The sequence below is a fragment of the Etheostoma spectabile genome, chromosome 7 (assembly GCF_008692095.1).
Source record: "Etheostoma spectabile isolate EspeVRDwgs_2016 chromosome 7, UIUC_Espe_1.0, whole genome shotgun sequence".
In the NCBI taxonomy this organism is placed as follows: Eukaryota; Metazoa; Chordata; class Actinopteri; order Perciformes; family Percidae; genus Etheostoma; species Etheostoma spectabile.
Window position 1 is genome coordinate 31,304,210 of NC_045739.1, and position 24,057 is coordinate 31,328,266.

At 41.4% G+C, this 24,057-nt stretch overlaps 3 protein-coding genes and 1 pseudogene across 3 annotated transcripts in view; 1 reads left to right on the forward strand and 3 right to left on the reverse strand.

Annotated features, from left to right (window-relative positions):
* The window catches only part of LOC116693287 (tubulin alpha-1B chain), a 36,751-nt gene extending 30,341 nt beyond the window's left edge, over window positions 1–6,410 (reverse strand). Inside the window, exon 1 of the mRNA XM_032522174.1 lies at window positions 6,312–6,410. Coding sequence (XP_032378065.1) covers window positions 6,312–6,314 — 3 coding nt within the window. The 5' untranslated portion in view covers window positions 6,315–6,410. The remainder of the gene's footprint in view (window positions 1–6,311) is intronic.
* On the reverse strand, window positions 3,292–6,490 carry LOC116693286 (tubulin alpha chain). The gene is made up of 4 exons (XM_032522171.1): window positions 6,312–6,490; window positions 4,661–4,883; window positions 4,416–4,564; window positions 3,292–4,324 (listed from the first exon to the last, which is right to left on the reverse strand). The coding sequence occupies exons 1-4, from the start codon at window positions 6,312–6,314 to the stop codon at window positions 3,344–3,346; spliced, it is 1,356 nt and encodes a 451-aa protein (XP_032378062.1). The 5' UTR covers window positions 6,315–6,490; the 3' UTR covers window positions 3,292–3,343.
* Window positions 6,491–9,833: 3,343 nt separating this feature from the next.
* Window positions 9,834–12,855, forward strand: LOC116693283 (tubulin alpha chain-like; annotated as a pseudogene).
* A 311-nt stretch (window positions 12,856–13,166) lies between these two features.
* pmelb (premelanosome protein b) lies at window positions 13,167–24,027 on the reverse strand. The gene is given in 13 exon segments (XM_032522157.1): window positions 13,167–13,592; window positions 14,665–14,755; window positions 15,819–15,929; window positions 15,932–16,023; window positions 16,108–16,210; window positions 16,283–16,420; window positions 17,605–17,823; window positions 19,166–19,498; window positions 20,204–20,365; window positions 20,632–20,760; window positions 21,118–21,264; window positions 21,516–21,611; window positions 23,801–24,027. Coding segments are annotated over 13 exon segments (1,881 nt in total). The 5' UTR covers window positions 23,898–24,027; the 3' UTR covers window positions 13,167–13,429.
* Window positions 24,028–24,057: the final 30 nt, after the last annotated feature.

The window sequence follows — 24,057 nt, forward strand, 5'->3', positions numbered from 1 at the left end:
AGGAAAAACACAGCTACTTAATACGTTATCAAAAAGATATGAGGTTTTTGGATACGCGCAAACATCTCTACGCCAACTTTTTCCAAGATACTGGCTAACTAAATAAATGAAAGATATAGCTTAGATGGAGTATCGTCTTTTTTGGAATATGGGCAATGGGATCGTAAAATCTTTAGCCAGCCTCTCCAAATGAAATATCAGATTCTCAAATAAAAACTATTAAATCTGATTTGTTAACCATCAAACTTGGATTGCAGAGAAGGCAATTTGTTCAAAATATCAAACATTTCATTCATGACAAAAGCATTCATAAACTGGCAGCTTTAGCAATGGTATAGTACGGTGGCCCCATGCGCTGCAACTTAGTGGTTGGGCTAAAATTTTAAAAATGAATAAACTGAGGCATGTGGAACAACATGTAAACATACCAACTAAGGCTAGTGGTCTGAAGTTTAAGATGACATACCAAGCAGACGGCCAAGAACTAGTGAGGACGAAGACAAACTGTAGCCTTGACGATACCAATGTTGCTAGACTCTAGTCTCACATAGCCAGACATTACTCCACAGTGCAGATGTTTAGCTGACACTATGTTGACACTCATTAAAACCCGTGCTCAAGAGGAGCTCTGTACCTGTCTGTCAGCCACCTTATCTCAGCTTATAATGACTGCAACAACCGCCAAAAACCCCACCACCTCGCCATCCTCTCCACCCGACTGACAGTCCCACTTTTGTGGCTTAAAATTGCGTTAACAACCACTCAAAACACCACAAACTCACTGTCCTCTTTACCCGACTTACAGCCACCCTTAGCTTAAAATAAATCACGTTGGTTGGCTACGGCCACAGAATGCGCTACATGGTTGTTTTGCCAAAGTAAAATTGCATGTATCCGTTATCAGGATATCAAACGTGTGGTTTCTGTCATGGTGGTTGTCACTCCCCGATGTTAAGTTGAGTGCAGATTTTAGTCGTGCATTCGTCACTTCGTGACAAGTGAAGATGTGAGTGGCGAATGCGCTTTGCGACAAGTAGCATACAAGATGCTAACAAAAGACTTCTGTAATGTCAATACAGTAAAAATAGACCTTAACACTTGAGTTGTCCTTGGGTCAAATTTGACACATTTAAAAAAAGACCGCTTTTCACAAGTAACATAAATGATCAGCCCTCTACTTTCTTAAGTTTGATGTTTAATTAAAAAAAAACAATTTTTCTAAAAGATTGTTGAAATAGTGTCAAAAATGTCCGCAAAAGCTTCAAAAACGTGGAGGAAAAAGCCCACAAGAACGTCCAAAGGTGCCGAAATAAAATGTACAGAAACACTGGACAAAAACAAAGTGACAAAAACCCTTTTCGGTTTTGAAAAAGACGAGCGAAACGTTGGAAAAAAAAGTTAAAATTTTGTCAACCTGAAGACAACACAGGGGTTAAATAAGTTTGTTCACTGCTGGCTACAAGTTAGCATCAAACATAACAAAGGCTGTCAGTTGAATGGCGTTTTGAGCTAACGCTAGCAACCAAACAACCATAGATAGCTAAAACGTTTTTGAAATGACTGCTAGCTTAGCTACAAGTTAGCAATCGAACACAACAAAGGCTGTTATTGTTTGTAATGAAAAAAGTTTATTATTTTATGGATTTCACAAATTTCAGTATGAGAGTTATGCCGTAAACCGTTTTAATGTGTGCATGCGCAACTCAAATTTGCACTCGACCTCTGGTAACGTTAGCAATTATACCGTTAGCATGGTGCCGTTAGCCAGTACCAATCGGGATTACTTCACTGTCTGCGTCTCAATTGTTTTATTGCAAGTAACTAACTTGAGTAATCTATGTAGTTCAATGTGAGAAGAACTTATTTCATTTACTCTTATTTAATTAGAGTAGGTTTTCTGTCTCTGTAGAAGACAGATGCTGATGTGTCCTGAGATGGTGTGATGACCTAATAGTGCAGGTGGACATTTAAAAGTTCCGGTCTCATCTTTTGAGGGTTACTTTTGAAGCATTTTGAGTGTTAACATTAAATGATAAATAATTTGGTGTCTTGATTAGACACTTAACCCTTGTGTCTTCCCGTTAACCATTAAATCATCCTTCAAGGTCAAAATTGAAAATGAATATTATTTTGTGCTCTTCAAATTTTTTGTCACTTTTTTCATGCTTTTGGCCCTTTGAAAAAAACCTGAGCTGGTTTAATAACAGGTTTTACACTTATTATTGGAATTCATGGTCAACAAACCTCATTTAAATCAAATTATACGTACGTTTTAAGTTAAAAAGGAAGCAATTATGAATTATTTTGACTAATAGTTAAGATCAGAGGATGTTGAGTAGATCTCAGATGGGTAGATGTCAAAGTTTAGTCCGGATACTGTTTTGAAACCATTAAAAAAAGAATTCAAATGCTATAAGATTAAATAAAACACCCACAAAATTCAGTAAAAGTAAGCATTAATTTTACCCGAAGAATATTGTATAGAATCACCCATGTTTTGGGGCTATTTGGTTGAAAGAAATCCATATTTCTGAAATAAAACACTTTGAAACGGGTCAATTAGACCCAAGGAAAACACAAGGGTTAAAGCTTTGGGTACCATTGAAATGAAGAAACATGATCTAATAGTTCCCACATGACAGATTATTCACTGGGTTAAGGATAAATTTAGGCGTTCTGTAGCAATAACATTCGCAAATAATGTTAAATTCTGAACCTGTTAATGACTTGTAGCTGGAGTTAAACACAACATGCGTGTGTCATTGTTAAAATCTTAGCTTTATATTAACTACAGAGCATCATTTCCTTTATAAGTCGAAGCTCATGATGGGTAGAAAACATTGACTCTATAGAGGAAAAGCCATAATTCAAATATGACTGTTGTTTTAACTACAAACTAACACTCATCAGATTTAAAAGTAGAATTTAAACACTGATACCGTATGTATTCCGCAAAACTTGTAATGTTTATTGTACGGCAATTTGTGATCTTATGTCCAGTCAACTAAGGTTATTTTTCATTCTTAAACCAAACCTTTTTTTTATTATGTAAAAAACACAACATAGACAACTTCATGTTTGAGGAGATTTATTTAGAACAGAGCCAAACAGATTTTTTTTAAATTGCTTAGTCTGAACAGCCAAACTCATAGACAAACATTTTTTTGGAATGCCTTTTCCTGTTCAACTGGAGTATTTTTAATACTCCTCTTCCTCCGACATGCTGATGTCCCCTCTGGCCCTACAGGAGTTTTATTCTGAACAGCCAAACTGGTAATTAATGCGCAGACATGGAATGTATTTGAGGAATTAAATCAATGGTTTTCCAGTTTGACCAGCACCTTTAATATTCCTCTCCTTCATCCTCTCCCTCACCCTCAATGGAGTCGACTCCAACCTCCTCATAATCCTTCTCCAGAGCTGCCATGTCCTCTCTGGCCTCAGAGAACTCTCCCTCCTCCATCCCCTCCCCCACATACCAGTGAACAAAGGCCCTCTTAGCGTACATCAGATCAAACTTGTGGTCAAGCCGAGCCCAGGCCTCTGCAATAGCAGTGGTGTTGCTCAGCATGCACACGGCCCTCTGGACCTTGGCCAGGTCTCCACCAGGAACTACAGTGGGGGGCTGGTAGTTGATGCCCACCTTGAAACCAGTGGGGCACCAGTCCACAAACTGGATGGAGCGCTTGGTTTTAATGGTGGCAATGGCAGCATTCACATCTTTGGGCACCACATCACCACGGAACAGAAGGCAGCAGGCCATGTATTTGCCGTGGCGAGGGTCACATTTAACCATCTGATTGGCTGGTTCAAAACAGGCGTTGGTGATTTCTGACACTGAGAGCTGCTCATGGTAAGCCTTCTCAGCAGAGATGACAGGGGCGTAGGTGGCCAGAGGGAAGTGGATACGGGGGTAGGGCACCAAGTTGGTCTGGAACTCTGTCAGATCAACATTGAGGGCACCATCAAAACGAAGGGAGGCAGTGATGGAGGACACAATCTGGCCAATTAGCCTGTTGAGGTTGGTGTAAGAAGGACGCTCGATATCGAGGTTCCTACGGCAGATATCGTAGATGGCCTCGTTGTCCACCATGAAGGCACAGTCAGAGTGCTCCAGGGTGGTGTGGGTTGTCAGGATGGAGTTGTAGGGCTCCACCACAGCGGTGGAGACCTGGGGAGCTGGGTAGATGGAGAACTCCAGCTTGGACTTCTTGCCGTAGTCAACAGACAAACGCTCCATCAGCAGGGAGGTGAAACCAGAGCCGGTGCCACCTCCGAAGCTGTGGAAGACCAGGAAGCCCTGAAGGCCGGTGCACTGGTCGGCCTGAGGACAGAGAGGGGGAGACAGTGAGATACAGTTATGTAATTTAATTAAAAGATTATGAACAGATCCCTCCTGATATGAAGTTACCCACCAGTTTACGGATCCGGTCCAGCACCAGGTCGATGATCTCTTTGCCGATGGTGTAGTGTCCACGGGCGTAGTTGTTGGCAGCATCCTCCTTGCCGGTGATCAGCTGCTCAGGGTGGAACAGCTGGCGGTAGGTCCCAGTGCGCACCTCATCTGAAGAGACAAAAACAGATGTTGAATCAGTTGTTGTCTACAATTTACACTTTAGTTTCCCTAGAGAAATGTTCAGCCAGAGGTGATGAAGCTTACCGATGACGGTGGGCTCCAGGTCGACAAAAACAGCTCTGGGGACGTGTTTTCCAGCTCCGGTCTCACTGAAGAAGGTGTTGAAGGAATCATCTCCTCCACCGATGGTCTTGTCACTGGGCATCTGTCCGTCCGGCTGGATCCCATGTTCCAGGCAGTAAAGCTCCCAGCATGCATTGCCAATCTGGACACCAGCCTGACCGACGTGCACTGAGATACACTCACGCTAGGAAAGAAAAGAATTGGAGATTAATACCTATTATGCATTACTTTACGTTTTACACTGGAAAAACACAAATTATTATTATTTTTGCTTTTCCCCACATTTGTCACTTTTTTAATGTTGTGGGTGCTGTTTTTGGTGGGTTCTTTTCCAAAAGTTTGGATATTTTTAATGTTGACATTTTCAAAAAATAGCTGAAAACGGGTCAAATTTGACTCAAGGACAACATGAGGGTTAATGGGTTAAGAATGCAGAAATGTAATTTCATGACATAATATTTTGTATGTGACTAAGAAAAAAGAAAAAAAAAATATATGAATAAAAATCTAATAGGCTATGTAAGTACATTTATACAGTTGTTCAAAGTTAATTGCAATCATAGATATCTTGATATTTGATTAGCAACAACCAATTAATTTCGGTATGGGTAACTAAATAGTGGACTAGCCTCAGACTCAACTTTTAACTTGAACGCAGTTGCCATGAGACAAGCCCATCTTTCTGGCAACACATGACGTTTCATGTAATTAGTGTGAAAAGCTACACCGTTAATAAATGTATAACCGTTAGCCGCATTGTTTTTCTTCCTCCTGATAGGATGGCGATGGCATGACCCGCCCTACTCTCCCTCCGATTGGCTTGTGCATGTTCTATTCGTGGGTTGGGTTGGTTAGGGTCAGGCAAGATGAATGGGATTGGTTAGTGTAAGGAAGAGAATACTAGAGTAAGCCAATCAGACGCAGAGTGAGACTGAGAAGGGCGGGACATAGCATCACCATCCACAAAAAAAACATTCGCCCGAAATTTCCAGAAGAGGGTTCAGTCTGGGCAGAGAGAATATAAAATAATATCCAGTTATAACAGACTATTAAGCTCTATTTTAACCCGCACCTGCGCAGCAGCTATCAAGAGGACCAGCAGTGTCTACTTACATTTTTAATGTCTTCAGATGCTGACAGTGCACTTCATCTATTTTATCAACAGACAAGCTTCCACAGGGAGTTGGCCGTCTGAAGACGACCAACTCCCTGTCGGTTAACTGAACTGCAGTACGGGTAGGCCTAGTGCTGCTGACCGGGGCTAGATGGACCAATACACCGCAGAGAGTCGGAGGTTGGTTGGACCGAAGCCTTCATTATTTATTCTGTCCACATTGCAGTCTGATGAAACCCTCTTTTGTTCTAGTCAGCCAGCCACGTAACATTCGCTAGCTGTTCTCCATCCAAAGCACCACCTGGACATCTCCCCGCACCGAACCTCATAGATAATGTATTAAAAAATGACTATTTAAAGAAAGCTACTTTAAACCTTTTATGAGACCTCAGGGTTATTCCCATATTTCCGATATTGTTAACGCCCCCTCCCATCCTCCTCACATCTTTTAAACGACCTTACATATGTCTATCTATACAGGTTTTGAATAGTTCTTACCATTTTGTTAAGTTGGAGTCGAGGTGGAGGATTGCAGCCCTGAGACAGGGAATCTTACAATTCGACAGTAAGGGGGTCGATGTAAGAGATAATGGCGATCATAGGGATGGAGCCCGGTATATATACAAGTGCAGCGCCGGCGCAGTGGGCTGCTGGGCCGCTATTGGTCAACAGCTCCAAGACCACACCCGGGTCCAGCTCTCATTGTGAGGAAAATGCTGCTTTATTGTGGGCATGCTAGTACCACAAAGACCCAGTCTGACGTGTAGCAAATAGTTTGTATGCACTTACACATTAAAAACACATAAATCCATGCAGATTAAGATATAAAACGATTTTAATAGAATAGATGCCATAATTTACTTATCAAAGTACAAAGGAGAATAAAATGTGTGATATTGTTAACTATAGTCACAGTGATTGACTGCCAGTACAAAAATCAATCAGGCAATCTGCCTTCATTTCAAACTCATGGTTTCCTTCCACACCGCCAAATTATACAAATCTTACACAAAAATTGGCATGCTGGTGTAAGTGTGTTGTTATTAATCCTCTGCCCAAAGACAGTGTCAAGAAATATGTATCTGCAGTTGATGCAAAATGCCATCAGTAGTTGAAGCCCTATTTCCAGGTATAAAACCTCCAGACAACCTTTGCCTTTAGTTATATTTTGGTGCATTTTTGCATTTTTAATTCCAGTATTCAGACTTTATTTTCAGTCTATCACAGACAAAAGAGGTCAAACTGCCGTGTCAGAGATGAGACATGTAGGCCACAGAGCTCCACAGACGCCCAACCCCCCAGCCCTCCTCCCAAGATTTAACCGTTGCTAGGAAATGACTGTGGAGTTGCCTGGATACAGCCCAGTATCCACATAGAACCGCCTTTATCTGAAGTCACGTGATCCAGCTTAAATGGCAGCATTAAAGTACTGCAGTGCAGCTGCCTCTGTGGGGGGATGTGAGGCGCCTTAGCCACTCTTTTCCCAAAAAATATGTCAGCCTGATGTCCTGTGTCTGTATGGAAATACACATACTGTCCTTCATAAGTGCATGGGTCTTCTTTTCGTTTAACTGATGACAAAAAACACATCAATTGTCATGAGGATATTAGGGTGTGGCCTCTGCAAACACGACATGCATGGCATCAATGTGGCTCGGCTCTTTTGTTCAAACACATCATATAAAACCTCATTCTTTCTACAGGCAGGAACATAACTGGATGTGCATAGCAGCTCTGTTTGTGTTAAACTTTCAATGACAGAGACCGTAAATTGTTCTTCCGTGGAGCTAAACGAAAGCAAACTAACACACAGTTAGCGGGCTTGGTTGCTAACAACAAAGGAATCTCTATGACAACAGTTGTCCTAGAGGCCGAAATGACCCTTCCATGAATGTTAGGCGGCTTAAAATAACCCACTTCATCATGCAAGTCGAGAGGAGCTGATCTCGGTTTATTTTGGCTGCAGAAGGCTGCAATCCCAGTAAATGAGATCCTTTCTTCCTCTTTTTTGGTGTATCATTTTCAAACACCATCAAATCAAAACATATGACATCTACCCGTCTTATATCGTCTTAGCCACTGTGTTTTTGTCCCGGTATTTCTGATATCTGATGGTTATGTCACTGCTGAGATTTTTCAGGCACGGAGCCAGCTGATCAGATTTATTCATTGTGAAATAATGAGTCATTTTAAATTTTTATAAAGAGCTATGCCAAAAGATTGCTGTTTAATTATGTCTCCGCTTTGTTCTTATTTGCCATCACATGATGCAACACTTTCTGATCAACTGTCCAACTAGATTTGTTAATAAATGGCTTAATAGATGATTTATTAGGCTACATTGTATCTGTTTCCATGTATTTTTTGACTGGTTTGCAAAACTACAACATGTACAGTAACCGGCCCAGCTCTGCAACATGACACCAGTCAAACAAAATATATCAAGATCAAAATCTTTGCTTGTTAATCTATTTAAATCTAACGCAGCCTTCCTCTTTTAAAAGAGGGCCCAGTTTAGATAACTGCACCTGCATTAAGGTTTCTGCTGTGGCACATGGAAAATATGCTCTGTCACTTTGTCGGGTATCATATTTTGTTTTTGCAGGATACAGTGCGGTCAGTTTCGTGAAGGACCACTCCCATCTCTCCAGCATTCCCATCCTCTCTCTCTCCTCTGGGTGTGCAGCTGCTCAGACCCTCCCGGTCTCACAGCTGCTCAGGAGGAGGAGGAGGGGTGCAGAATGTTCTTCAATGAGCCCTGGCTGCTTCCTCCTCTTCTCTTTCATCCCCTGTCGTCCCTATTGAGTATAGCAGCCACAAAAAGCTGGTTGTAAATTATGCATCCTCTCTTCCCTGCTAAATAAATGATGATAACTCCCACATTGTGGGGGTTGCTCTTGCAAAAGCAACGTTTGGAGCTCATACTGCATTAAGGATTTTGCAGCAGACTTGCTGATTATGAAATAGAAGCAAGAGCAAGCATCTTTTCAAATGGCTTTCATTCCCTGCATGATGGAGGCAACTTGAAGGGCATGGGGCTTTTACTGCAGGAGTCACACTGTGAACAAGCACCTTTTGAAGGGCTCTAGTGCAACCATTATGTCACATAAACGGCTATTTCCACAAACAGGAAAGCAGAGGAAACACACCCCAACGTCAGTCCAGCTGGACGGAGAGACGGGCTGACATGCAGACACGTGATCGGCCCACTGAATGACATCACTGCAGAGAATCTGGGGCAAAGAGGGAGGGGAGCTTGAGAGCCGGCAGGCTGGAGGGACAGCTACCACGGCCGGCTTCCGCATCAACACGAATGCCCCGCTGATACAACCTCGAGTGGGATGGAAGCATCTTGTGCAGCAGAAGCATTCAGCCATTTTGGATTGTATCGATCAAGTGCAGTGAAAAGAAAAGGCACACATTTTTACAGAGAATTTGCTTATAAGCACCAGGATATATATCTGTGGGCTTTAGCTTTGTAGGCTATTGATTTGTAGTTTGCCACACCCACATAATAGATGCAGTCTTCGCTCATTCCCTGCATGCATAATTTGCCTTGTTTGAACTACCCCTTTATTCAATAAGCATGGTCTTCAATTTCTGAACATCAAGGCTTTAAGCAAAAAATGTCAAAGGTGCCATTACATATTCAGTGTTTTCCCTTGGTTCGGGAAAGTCGGTTTAGGGATAATCTTTAAAGAAAATGGTTTTTCAGTAGGCTACAAAAAATACATTATCCCATCATATTGAGCCATTATTATTACTATGAAAAAGCTAGACCAGATAATGAATGAATAACACTCAAAAAGCTTAAATACAAAACCAACACCAATCATTAGATGTGGGGGAAAGTCATTTTTTTTAGTTTTGATGCTCACATTGACTTTACATTAATTGGGTGGTGCACCCGTAAGCCTTAAAATGAAGGGAACCCCCTGAGATTTCTATTCTTAATCCATCAAAAACACCCTGCCAATATTGCAGTGCCCTTTAAGAGCAGGTCTTAGAATAATACATTTGAATGCAAAATACAGAACAGCTCGTTTTCTACATTATTACCAAATGGTAGGCTAGGCCTAGTAAAGGCTTTTTTTTCTAACCCACCGTGTATAAATGTGCTGGCACCGCCCCCCCCATTCAGCAGTTGTTGCATCGACCCCGTTGGGTACAACACGCGACGCAAAGCACACCGTTTTTAAAACTCCTCTTTCTTCACATTGTCTCCTTCTCCTCTTCCTCTTTGAGCCACAAACGAAAACAATGGTAAGTTGATCTTTCCTCGGCTGTGTGTCTGGAGCAGTTTGAGCTTGAGTTAGAGATTATAGGTCCAGGTCTGGTTTATTACAACGTTACACAAAGGCGCAGTTAACGGATTGGACGAGCCTCTCCAATTATATCAAGACATAATCTATCATCTCTAAATATGTTCAGAAAGGAAAGGGAACAGCAGGCCTATAATGTTGCTGTTGATTGACAGACAGAGTCATTGTGTAACGTTATGGATGAGAACAATGCACCGACTGTCTCCATTCAGGCTTTAGGAACAGGCACTCAGGTGGATTACTGTGTTCGTCTTTATAAAGCAGCAGCATTAATTGCCTTTATATACATATAGATATATATATATTTTCATTTTTGTCAAATTGAACGTGTGCACGTGAATCGGACACCTTGCATATGCCCTCCCTCTGTTTGAAGGCAGGGAGGGGCCGATTGGGTGGGGAAGGATGGACACACTACATTGGCGCTATCATTTTTTATTCATGCAGCAGCAAATACCCTATTTTTAAGCTCATCAATAATTAAAAACAAAAATAGCAACACAAAGCTTGTGTTTCAAGCATGACTTGAAACATGAAGGCTCAATTTAAATACAGAATTACTCTTTTGATTTAATCCAAATTGCCATTTTAATTCAGATTATATTCAGATATAATATAAAATGACTTGTGCTCGGGAAAATGGTTTTAAAGCTGGGACTGATCATGCATCCTCAAGGCGAGAGCAAGTGGTAGATTCCAGAATGATAATGTGCACGGCCGATGCATTTGCATTTGTGCTTGAGCTTGCAAAAGAGGGAGCGGGTGAGGGAAAAAAGGACAAGAGAAAAGGACAAGAGACAAAAAGACAAGTGCCCTGCCTCGCGGGGGCTACTGTCAGGCATTTAATGTCCCCTGCAGATTGTGGTGCAGGGAGGTGTCTCCTGCTGCACTGCCTGTACATCTCAGATAGGGGTAGCTCCTAGCTCCCAGCAGGATTAGATGCAACAATCATTGTTGTAGATTTCATGTAAAATCCAGCAGCGTCAGCCTAAATGGAACTTGCAATTAAAACTAAATGCATGCACATGACATCTCCTTTTCTTTCCACAGCGTGAGTGCATCTCCATCCACGTCGGTCAGGCTGGTGTCCAGATCGGCAATGCATGCTGGGAGCTTTACTGCCTGGAACATGGGATCCAGCCGGACGGACAGATGCCCAGTGACAAGACTCTCGGAGGAGGAGATGATTCCTTCAACACCTTCTTCAGTGAGACCGGAGCTGGAAAACACGTGCCCAGAGCTGTTTTTGTCGACCTGGAGCCCACCGTCATCGGTAAACTTCAATTAAATATAGATCCCATAGTTAGTTTTTGACATTTTTTTTTTTTTTAAGTCAAACCATCGAGTCATTTCTGATCGAATCGGTCTCTTCAGATGAGGTGCGCACTGGGACCTACCGCCAGCTGTTCCACCCTGAGCAGCTGATCACCGGCAAGGAGGATGCTGCCAACAACTACGCCCGTGGACACTACACCATCGGCAAAGAGATCATCGACCTGGTGCTGGACCGGATCCGTAAACTGGTGGGTAACTTGATCTCAGGAGGAATCTGTTCATACTTTTTAATAAAATGACATCACTATATCTCACTGTCTCCCCCTCTCTGTCCTCAGGCCGACCAGTGCACCGGCCTTCAGGGCTTCCTGGTCTTCCACAGCTTCGGAGGTGGCACCGGCTCTGGTTTCACCTCCCTGCTGATGGAGCGTTGTCTGTCGACTACGGCAAGAAGTCCAAGCTGGAGTTCTCCATCTACCCAGCTCCCCAGGTCTCCACGCTGTGGTGGAGCCCTACAACTCCATCCTGACCACCCACACCACCCTGGAGCACTCTGACTGTGCCTTCATGGTGGACAACGAGGCCATCTACGATATCTGCCGTAGGAACCTCGATATCGAGCGTCCTTCTTACACCAACCTCAACAGGTTGATCAGTCAGATTGTGTCCTCCATCACTGCGTCCCTTCGTTTTGATGGTAGCCCTCAATGTTGATCTGACAGAGTTCCAGACCAACTTGGTGCCATACCCCCGTATCCACTTCCCTCTGGCCACCTACGCCCCTGTCATCTCTGCATGAGAAGGCTTACCATGAGCAGCTCTCAGTGTCAGAAATCACCAACGCCTGTTTGAACCAGCCAATCAGATGGTTAAATGTGACCCTCGCCACGGCAAATACATGGCCTGCTGCCTGCTGTTCCGTGGTGATGTGGTGCCCAAAGATGTGAATGCGGCCATTGCCACCATCAAAACCAAGCGCACAATCCAGTTTGTGGACTGGTGCCCCACTGGTTTCAAGGTGGGCATCAACTACCAGCCCCCCACTGTAGTTCCTGGTGGAGACCTGGCCAAGGTCCAGAGGGCCGTGTGCATGCTGAGCAACACCACTGCTATTGCAGAGGCCTGGGCTCGGCTTGACCACAAGTTTGATCTGATGTACGCTAAGAGGGCCTTTGTTCACTGGTATGTGGGGGAGGGGATGGAGGAGGGAGAGTTCTCTGAGGCCAGAGAGGACATGGCAGCTCTGGAGAAGGATTATGAGGAGGTTGGAGTCGACTCATTGAGGGTGAGGGAGAGGAGGAAGGAGAGGAATATTAAAAGGGGGTAATAAAAGGCGCTAGTCAAACAAGAAATTGATTGCAATGTGTTCTTGGATGCATTCCAAACTAATTATTGTCGATTACTAGTTTGACTATGTTCTAAATAAAATACCTGTGACATGTGAATGTGTTTGTCTTTTATAAATTCAACCTAAATATGAGTGTGAAATTCTTAACATTGAGCTATCATGTGTAATAAAGTTGTAGACTCAAAACACCAATCATTTACATCTTTACTCATAGACATATGCAGCATTTATGCAGGAAGAAAATTACATACTACATTACTACATTTAACATATTACAGTTTGTAGTTAAAAAGCTGATATCATTTGACATGTTGAAGCTATGTTTTTTTTATTTGGGGTCCCTGACTTATGCCTGACCACATTACATTTTACTGTCTCATTGTCATAGTGAAATAAGACTCCAATAACTGTTTTCAGCAACATTTATTGGAAAAATTCAGTTTTCTCCAAATGAAAGTAAACACTTTTACTACCAACTTTGTAGGTACAAAGCATGTCTAAAATGTAATACATGACAAAAATTGATTCTGATTTGAAAACCTAAACATTACACACTGAGTTTGTCATTTAGAAAATATGTAAAAAAAAAAAAAAAGTATAAAAAGATCTCAGGTGCAGAAAACTTTGAATCATAAGTTTCTTGGTGGTGCGTTTTGTGGCGTGAGGCTGGTTCACACAGGTCGGTCCTGCAGCAGAGGGCAGTCGTCTACAGCTCCCCGTCTGTTCAGAAGCTTCCAGAACACCGAGGCTCCAGAGCAGGCCGGAGCCCGGCCTGCCTGCGGCCCTGCAGACGCTATCAGGTCTTCTTTCAGAGGACGGTAGGATTTAAAGCGCCTGTTGAATAAAGCACAATATCCAGTTGTTTAAATTAGACTGTGAGCTTAACTGATAAAGCTGGTAATATTCTATAATTATATTATCTTCTACAAAATCCCACGAAAAGACCAAAACCAGCTATGTCGGTCTCTTAATACTCTCTGACTTTACCTCTGAAGCTCATTCATTCCTACCATAGACAGTTAAAGAAATGTTCCTGTTGGTCTGGACGGAGACCAGTGAAGTCTATTAGAAGCTGTTTTATGGTGGTGCTGAACATTACAGCGCAGCCTCCAACTGAGCTTGAAGACCTAGATGTGACCTGAGCAACCTGTCTGAAAGCTGTAAGTCTTCTGGTAGCTGTGCAAGAGAAATCTCAATCATTCCCAATCAGCAGAGACGGAGAGGTAGGTCTATGTTAGGAGATAACATAGGGACAAGCTAATTATTGCTAACTGACATGCTGGTTAACATTAGTAATTAAACCTAAACAGCAAACTGTCTGCAAGCCTCTCCTGACAATATGGTAATCTGTTGACTATGCGACGGTAAGTTGCGTGGTTATGACACAATCGTTAGCCTATTTTTACAAAAACGTCTGCTACGGAGCCATAACTTGAGCTACAAGGTATTGGAGCCTTTTATACATTGTTGTGTTTCTTTAGAAATAAACAACGGACAAATAGAGTCTTTAAACGCTTTATAAAAGTTATTTATTGTCAAAGTGGCGCCAAAATAAATGGCGGTCAATGAAATGCTAACGGTGGGTGATGGCTTGTTAGCATTAAAATGGCGCCATAGGAGCTACGCTTCGTGGACGCTCGCTTACCCCCTTGATTCCTACAGAAGACAAGTCCCTATTTTTACTTTAAAACTTTTTAAATTGTTTTTACGCCACATTGGAAGCAGTGGGAGCCAGCTGCCAACATGCAACAAAGGTATATATCGGCTTTGGCTTCAAAATACTAGTTACTTCTTTTCATGGGATTTGTTGACAATAAGACAAATGTAGAATATCAGCAAACTTTTTCCTTAAAGCAAATAAATGACATTGTGTATAATTAATAGAAAATTGAAAGTCAGTTCTTACTTGTAAGAATATGCCACTATTCCTACTGCTAGAACAAGTAGCAGGGCACCCAACACCATGGCGATGGTGCCAGGAGAGGACAGACCTGAACCTGAAACCAGATCACGCTGTCAATGAGCAGGAGAAAATGGAGAAATGTTGTCGAACCACTAGACTATTATATGGCAATTGGCTATGGCAGTTTAATTTATAAAGCACATGTGAACTCAAAGTGCTGTACATTAAAAGACAAAATGTAGAGAAATATTAGCATATTAGAACAACGCAACAAGACAATCTCCAAAATGTAAATGGACTGCATTTAAATAGCGCTTTTCGAATCTTAACGACTGCTTAATGCGCTTTTACATAGTACAGCAACCATTCACACACATTCATACACTGGAGGACGAGGCTGCCGTGCAAGGTGCCACCTGCTCATCAGATACACACTCATACACCGATGGCACAGCGTCGGGAGCAATGTCTTGCCCACACACACACACTCACACACACACACACACACACACACAATTGAGATTATGTGTGCTACTGATTGATCTTAACTTTCTAGCACGGGTACATCATCACCTTTCATGGACCCCATTCATGCCTCAAGTTCAAACCATTTACTGAATATAATAAACATGTCTTCAAAGCATTGTTTAGTAAACTAATACCTCTACATTTAGAGGTTATCAATGTGTTGCAGACAATAGTACCCTGAGTTCTCTCTGTGCTGGAGCCACAAAGGCCCGTTTCAGTGTCAAACAGGACCTAGTTCAAAACTTTTCAGATGTCCAGCAAGACAACTTTGATTTAGATGGTGAGGTATTGGAAGAAGAAGAACCCAGATCATGATGCTTCATCTTCAGATAAAGAAGAAATGCCCCAAGCTGAAAAAGAGGCTTTTTTAGAAAGAACAGCAAAATAACATGGTCCTCATCACCATATAACAACAAGGGCAAGGTGGCTTCAAAAAATGTCGTAAAGACGAGTTTGCTTTTGAATGTGGACATAGTTGTGCTGGACCTCAGGTCATCAGGCAGCTTGTCCCAGAGCGCAGCACCCCAGTAACCAAAGTCCCCCTCACCGGAACAGGATCTACAGCTAGAAGAGCTCTGCTTGATGACCTGAGAGCTGTATATGAGAGATACAGTGCTTATGTTGCGTACCTATGTCGACGTTGACTTTGGCACTGGTGACGGCTAAACTGACGTCGTTGGCCATGGACACGTTGATGCAGTAGACACCAGAGTCATTGAAGAAGTGACGCAACACCAGTGGCACTCTTTGGAGGGCTCCACCATGTTGCACGCCGTGTGAATCGGCCTCAAGCACTCCGCATCCAGAATCACGCTGCACACCTCTTTGGGAAGGCTGGAGGAATAAGATGCTCCAGGGAGTCAGAATGAACAAGAAAATGCTTTTTATTTTGTTAAAGTGTCATGCAGGAGCATTCACCTTCCCTGGCAGGTAACAGTGATATCTAATGCGTTTCTGTCCATGTCCAGTGTTGCCATCACAGCGTTGTCCATTTGCACAATCTCAACTTTTTCAATGGCCTCTGAAAACAAAGACAAGAAGTCACCGTCATTCCATATCTTCCCGATCATATCACTAATGGAAGGTAACTCACCAAACACTTCGATGCCAGTGCAGAAGGAGCCATAACGATATATGACACAGTCATCGTCGGAGGGTTTATCATCAGCGTCCCTCTTCGCAACGACTACCACGGTCGCCTGGCCCGTCAGGGTCACTGGTCGCTTTGTACCTGGGGAGAATAAAACAGCAGCAGGGGATGTAGCTCACTGATCACAGATCCTTTACTATCCGACTAAAAAATCATTATGTCTGCAGCGGCATTTTGTATCTTACTGTGTCATTTAAGTGGGCCTGTTATTTGTTGTTGTTCCTAAATAATATTATTCTATATTTACTGAATGCATGTCCTTTAACATGAGTTCAAATAATATATTTAGAAGTGTAGGGCTGCCGCCTGTACAGCTAAGATTTTTTCCACACCATCAATGTGCCTGCTCCTTAATATTTGTGTTCAGATTACAATGGTCCATAGAGTATATACTCAGCATGGCTACAACACCGGGGTCAATGTGTATTCATGCATAATGCCTCCTGTAAATAATGAAGCCAGAAGCTTTTATTCTGTGCAATACTTTGAAACAGCATTTCTCCAAATATCAAGTTGACCAAAAACAGGTTATTCAAATTCAACATGCTACTCTTGGATTGGTGCGTATTGTAGATGCATATATAAAAAATGAAATAAGAAAATCTGGGCCGAAAAACTCCAGTGAGTATGCAAATCAGGATTCACACAATAGCAGGGCTTTATTTTAAGATTTACATCAAATTTACATTTGAGGAAATCGGCTGATGCTTTTATCTGGTTCTCAACACAGTATTTTGCATTTTAACAAGACATATTTCGGTTGCACATACTACCCCGGGTGGGGATTAAACAAGTGATCATCTGGTTAAAGTTATACTCTAATTTACTCAGAATCAGGTTTGTTTACAGGTATGAGGACACATACAAGGAATTTTGCTTCTGATCATCATTGCTCACAATGCGCTTGCACGTACAAAACAACCAAACAATATACACACACGAATATATACACACTATAAACAGAAACAGTATGGACAGTTTGAGGCAATAGTGCAATGAAGAGTGCAAAGTATGCAGGAGTTAATTATGATAATTATTATTTTAATGATGGAGCGTAGTGCAAAGGGTGCTGGAACAAATAGTATGTTATTATATTACAATATGAACAGTATGACCAGCTCTGAAATAGAGAATGAGTTTGATGGGGGAAAAAAAAAAAGTGATACCAGTAAACAGGTGCTGGTTAGAAACAATGTTGTGAGTTACTGTACAGAACTGACCCCGGCACTTAACTTAAACTGAATTTAAAAATTTATAAATCTTACCCGTCTCTGCCTCATTGTGAGCTAGCACGTCACGGTTAACGGGGGAGGGAGTCTTGGCCACTGTGGGTGCTTCCGGGGCGGGCTGAGTGTTTGGGGCAGTGGAGGTCTCATCCTCAGGGTTGTCCTCCTCTGTGTCCGAAGGCACCATGTTGACAGTCAGACCAGTTGCCTTGGTGGAAACCAGTATGGGGACAGCTGACGCCAGTGCAGGAGCTTTCACTACACACAGGAACATTTGTTTGTGCTTCATTAAGATGTACGTATGTGGAGCTAAGGTATACACACAAGTACAAATATTGTGATTATTATTACATTTTATAGAGGAGAGCGGTCACGGAAGGCTTGTATCATATGGACGTTTTGTTGTCATTACTTAGAATTCCTCATGGGGGCGACAGAAACTACGCAATTGAAAAAAACTGATGGAGTACCTGCCAAATATTGGAGTATATCAAAAGATATAGACAATTATTAAATAAGGTGTAAATATCGATTAGAGAACAGAGAAGGGCAGCAATACCCTGTAGTTGTGTCTAGCTGCCGGAAACAACAAGACGAAGAAGACGTTAAATGCTAACGTGCTAAGCAGGTGTAGCTAAAATCAAGCAATTTCCTTTGCAGTATCACTCGGCATCTGAGAGAAAAAACGTTAGACTAGCTAACAAACTGATAGCTGATGCCATTAAGGTAAGCTGTCCAGCTGCACACACGCTGCCATGACACAGAGCTGGTTTAAAATCAGCAAATATCCCTTTAAGTGTAGGCTTAGAATATTTTCACTGCTTTACCTTGCCGTCATACACCCCTTTCCGACGGGAAATTGAAGCCGTTATCTTATCTTTTCTCTCTTTAAAGCCACCTACATTGACTAAAATTTACTAAATAGATTGACAAAAACGTGAGTTGCTGGTCTACGACTGCCCCGGTTATTTTGTTTGTGTTATTGTGTGCAAAAAGCTTGTAAAATTAAGCAAAAAACGGTTAGCCTGTGCTAGCTACTAGCTAGCTAGTGAACACGTTACCTGCGCTGCGTAGCAACCGCCTCGGTAACGTTTAGTGCAGCCTAGCTAGTTAGCAATGACAGAGGACCTATTGTAAACATTAATCTTTTTTAATAGAAATCTTTTTAAATGAGAATGTGACTATAACTTTCAGATTGCCATACTTTATGACCCTTTTATAAAAGCTCATGACATGAGCTATTGCTGAAATATACTTTAGTATGATAGCATTTTAACCATAGAAATCTTTTTATGATGCTAACGTGCTAGCACTTAACACCTCTAGCTGGTTAATGCTTATTAATGACCTTAAAATGTTGTTTATTTTACACCTGCTCTTTAAAAACAAGGCTGAAGACCTTTCTTTTTATGCTGCCTTTCTTTAAATATTTTTTATACTGCACTGTAACTTTTATTCTTGTATTTTTATATCTGTCTTATTCTATTTTAGCTGTTTTGACATTTTAACTGCTCTTTAATGTTTTATGGAAAGCCCCTTTGAATTGCCTTGTTGCTGAAATGTGCTTTACATTTGCCCAACTCGCCTCGCCTTGTCTTACCTGTGGTTCCCTGATGAGTAGGTGGACCAGGGGCCTTGGTTGGGGGATCAACCGGTGGGTCGCAGGCCTTATCTGGGATGACCGCCTGGATCACCACCTGAGGCTTGAAGGAGCCAGAGTTGATGTAGGTGTGAGTGACAGTCAGCTCTCTGGATATCAGGGCTCCACTTTCATCGCCAAAGTCCCAGTTGAAGGTGATGTCTGCGTTGCTGAGGTACTGGCTGGGGTCATGGAGGGTGATGGAGAAGGCGATCGCCCTGTTCTGGATGAAGCGCATGTCCCCGGCCACGATGTCGTTCACTTGGTCCAGAGAGACGGCGAAGGGGATTTGATCTGAGGAGAACACCAAATAATAATGTAAGTAAAACAGCTTTCATCTGAATTAAAAATGGTTAAAAGTGTGCACTTTAATTTGTACCTTAGAGTAGGGCTGTCCTCAACTAAAGAAATTATTAGTTGACTAACACTTCTATGATTTTGTCGACTAATCGATTAGTTGATTTCATCGACAGAGCTGTGCACTTTGAGAGGTGGTTAAGACTAGAAAAGCACAATATAAATGTAGTTAATTAACCATCTGTAAAACTGAGTTTTACACAATTAATCCTGCAAAAGCACCACTTTAAATCATGTGTTCACCAGAAATGTGCTCATACGTTTCTTGGAAATGAGTAATTCAGCATAAATAAGCATAAACAAGGACTTGTAAACTAAAGAAATCTTAGTCTACTAAGACCAAAACCACAGATTAGTCGACTAATCGACTAAGAAGGGACAGGCCTACCTTAGAGGACCTGAATTAAATGGATTGATGTAGCCTATATAACAGGGTTTTGATTGTTACAGTAATAGCCACAGATAATGTATTTCTAAAAAATACTATTATTATTATTGGTAATAATTTGGATATTGGGGGGGGAAAAGGTGTTGCAGTTTTCTTAAGAAAGTTGTAAAGTGTCCAAAGAAGATGATAACAGGTATTGTCTTTGTTTGTTTTTTAAACAAGCCCTCCACTTTTTACACAGTCTCGCAACTCACCAGTTATGGAGAACTGAGTGGAGGCGTATCCCAGAGGAATGAACTTCTCCTTGCTACGGTAGTGGTAGATTACGATGTCCATGGTGTAGGAGCCCAGCGGGATGTCATCCGTATTGATTGTCAGGGAGGAAGAGGGGCCGTCTGCCACCTGCCAGTACTGACCTGCCAAATGAGCATCCAGAGCCTGATGAGTATGAAATGCACTTTACTGCCTCTTCACCTCAAAGTCTGAATCCCAACACTGAAAATCATGGATTATTTCCTAAAAAAAAAGTACATGTAGGGCAAATGAAGCAACATAATCTGATTATATGATACGGCTCATACATAATCCATCCTGGCTTCTATTTCAAGTCACAAGAAACTCTGTGACCCTCGGAAGAGAAATCATTTAGAGGTATTTGATAAAAGACGACAGCTCCTCTCACCCCAGGTCTTCCAGACAAACACGTAGGCCGGCTTCTTGTCCTTTTTAACTGGTGTCCCATCAGGGAAAACTACCTCCCAGTCTGTGTTCTGAGCTGGGTATACTGGCTCGGACTCCTGGTACTTTGTCCCTGTAGGAGAAGCAGAAGTTTTGAGTCTCAGAGACTGTACAAAGAAATCTTTGCAGCCATGCTACACTAGCAGCTCTTTGAGGCAGAGGGCAGAGCCCTTGAGGTAAATGCTAATGTCAGTATGCCAACATGTTTACAATGTCAATGCTAACATTAGGAACATCATTAGGAATCATTAGTTTAGCAGGTATCTGCTCGCAAACTAAAGTATTGGACTTAATGGTGGGGATAAATGAAAGGTTAAGGGATTTCAATTCTTCCTGATGGGAACATGAATGTGTGTCCCATATTTTAGTGCAGGATGTGTGTAGCATTTTACCTGTGTGTGTGTGTGTGTGTGTGTGGGCAGTGTGTTACCGTTGACCATGCAGTCTTCAGCCCAAACAACGTCTCCATTAGGCTGCACCTTCTGGTTGTGTGGGAACTCCAAGTCGATGGTAAAAGTCACTTTGGCGGCAGTCAGAGTCGGCGAATCGTTCCCCACGTTGAAAGTCACTCTTCCACCTGGAGGAACAAGAACGTTGAGCATTAAACATGAAAATGTGCAAGATACATATATGTTTACCGATACTCAGAATAAATACATAGTTCAGACATTTTGTTTCTTTTCAGAATTATAAAGTGATGGGGATCTTTTTATTGCATGTCAACACAAGCTCTCTCCCCTCATCACCCAAACACACATAAAAAAAATGTTATTAAGTAAAGAAAATGTGAGCATAGTGTTTATGCCAACATTATCTCATCAGAAGTACCTTTCCAGGAGTCTTTGTATCGTGCGTCTCCATCTTTCCAGATCGGGTACATCTTATTGTTCCATGATGGATAGCGAGTGAAACGGTTTCTAGGCTCTGAAATATCAAAAATTAATATTGAAAACAGAATACCAACCATGCACGCACATTTATTTTCCAAAAACGCTTTTTAAGGACTCTCAATTTTAACTAATAATTTTTCTAAAGTCCTCAAATGAGTGCACATTAAGTCATCTGACCAAGTAGAAATGGGAAATTTGTCCACAGCTAACATAATATTTAACATACGGTATATGGAGAATAAAGATTCCAGTGGATAACATGAAGTAAATGAATAGTTAATTAGGTTTAAATTAAGCTTTACTTTTACCTTCCTTCTATGGAAATGATTAGGAAGTTACAGACCCCTAAAATAAAGTGTTACCTTATGTAAAAGATATTACAGCATATATTTAGATTTATTGTAAAATACTCTTGCAATGTCATTCAGTGAAATTTCCCAAACTCCATTGTTGCTTTGTAAATATTTTATACATATACAAAATTAGTTTTATTGGCAATATAACTCTCTCGTCCCTCCAATCCCTCTCATGTGACGCTCAGCTGAGTGTGTGCAAGATTTCACCGCGGATTAACAGCGTCACATGGCTGAATTTGGATTGAACACAATAGCAGATAACAGAGTGAATTATCAGCCAAATCAGACTCCTTTTGAATGTGCTATGAATTCAGTATTATTATCAGTATTATTTCAGAGTAATTACTCTCCTTTTTCTGTCTGGTCATGGTTTACCTTTAGCTCACAATCATTCCTCCCACTACTTTGAGTCACGACTCTCTTTTTTTTTATATTATACATAAACATATCTTAAAATGTACTTCTCCGTCCTTTAGATTTTCCGTTCATATTCCCCAGAATGATCTCTTCAGGGTCAGTGTGGATAAGAGGAATTATTACAACTCTTTGTAATGTTTATGACCGAGTTGAAAGAATGTGAACTTATCCTTTAACTTATACGGATTGACACAAATAGTCGGCGCTTTGCTGAACAAAGGTCACATTCTGTGTCATTCACACGCATGGTTGAGTACAGAGGTCATGGGAGAAAACAAGATGAAACTGGATCTTGAACTCCGAGAGATCAAAACACATACAGTACCTTCTTGGGTTTACCTCCATGTGAGGAAAGAGAATTAGCACTTTACTGAATATGAATATAGCTTTGCTAAAACTGACAGAGCAATAGTGGGCCAGAAGGTGTAAGAAAGTTCTTCTGCCGAGACAATTACGACAAATACATTTCAAAAGATTACATTACCATCTTCACAGTAGAGCATCGTTAAGACTCTAACACCATAGAATATAAAGTGGTGTTTGTCTGTGCAACTGAATATTTACATTCACACATTTAAGAGGGAAATATTGTACTTTTTACGTCACTTTAATTATCTGACAGCTTTAGATACTTACTACATACAAAATCAAGTACATGTATGAAGCACTGTCTGTACCCAACAGTATGAATAAAGTAGTTAAAATGAGCTCCATCTTGACCCACTACAACAGTTAAAAAATGCTGCTGTCACATTAAAGCATCAGTAATAATAATCCAGTAATATGACATATAGTATAATAGTAAAACAGTCACTGAATTATGAGTACTTTTGATACTTTGGCTTAAGTTTCTATTAATACATGCATCACATTTTGAATGCATGCCTTTAACTTCTAATGAAGTATTTTTATTTTGCAGTGTTGCCACTTTGAATACTTCCCGCCTCCCCCCCCCCCCCCCCCCCCCACCACCCCCCACCTGTTGGAAGGAGTGGTAACTCTTGATTATTGATGTTGTCTAAAACTCTCAGCATCACCAATCTGATTTTAATACTGTGAATGATCTCGGTCACTCTTCCGAACTCCATTAAAGAGACACTCACTCTGAAATACTTGTTGTTAGCATTCATTTGGAAGATGGAAGCAGATGTGGAAAAAGTACTAAAATATTGTACTCAAGTAAAAGTAATAACTAGTTAATATAAAATGTACTTTAAGTTGCTTACTTACATTAAAAAAATGAGTCAAAGTCTTTTTTTTTTTTACTCAGTAATGGATGGGATTTGTAATGTAGCGAAATACAATACTTCACTCAAAACGTAATCAAGTACATTTTAAATGCCCGATTTTAAAAACTACTTGAAAAATACAAAACACACAACCAAACTACTCAATACAGTACCACGAGTTAATGTATTTCTTGGATAGAAGACGTATGATGTGTACTTACTCGCCACGGTGTGTGAAGCCACTGCCAGTAACAGCAACACAACAACAGACGTCCACATTTTCACCTCCTCTGTTTGAAATATCCCTTTTGTGAGCATCAGACAACAGAAATGGGGCTTTATAAAGCGTCTGATGGTTCCCCTCACACAGAGTATTAGTAGAAGAAACGCCTCCTGCCTCACGGAGCCCTGCTTCTCCAATCACATTTTAGGGGCACCCACCTGGAATGATTTGTGTATTTAAAGTTAAAAAGCACGT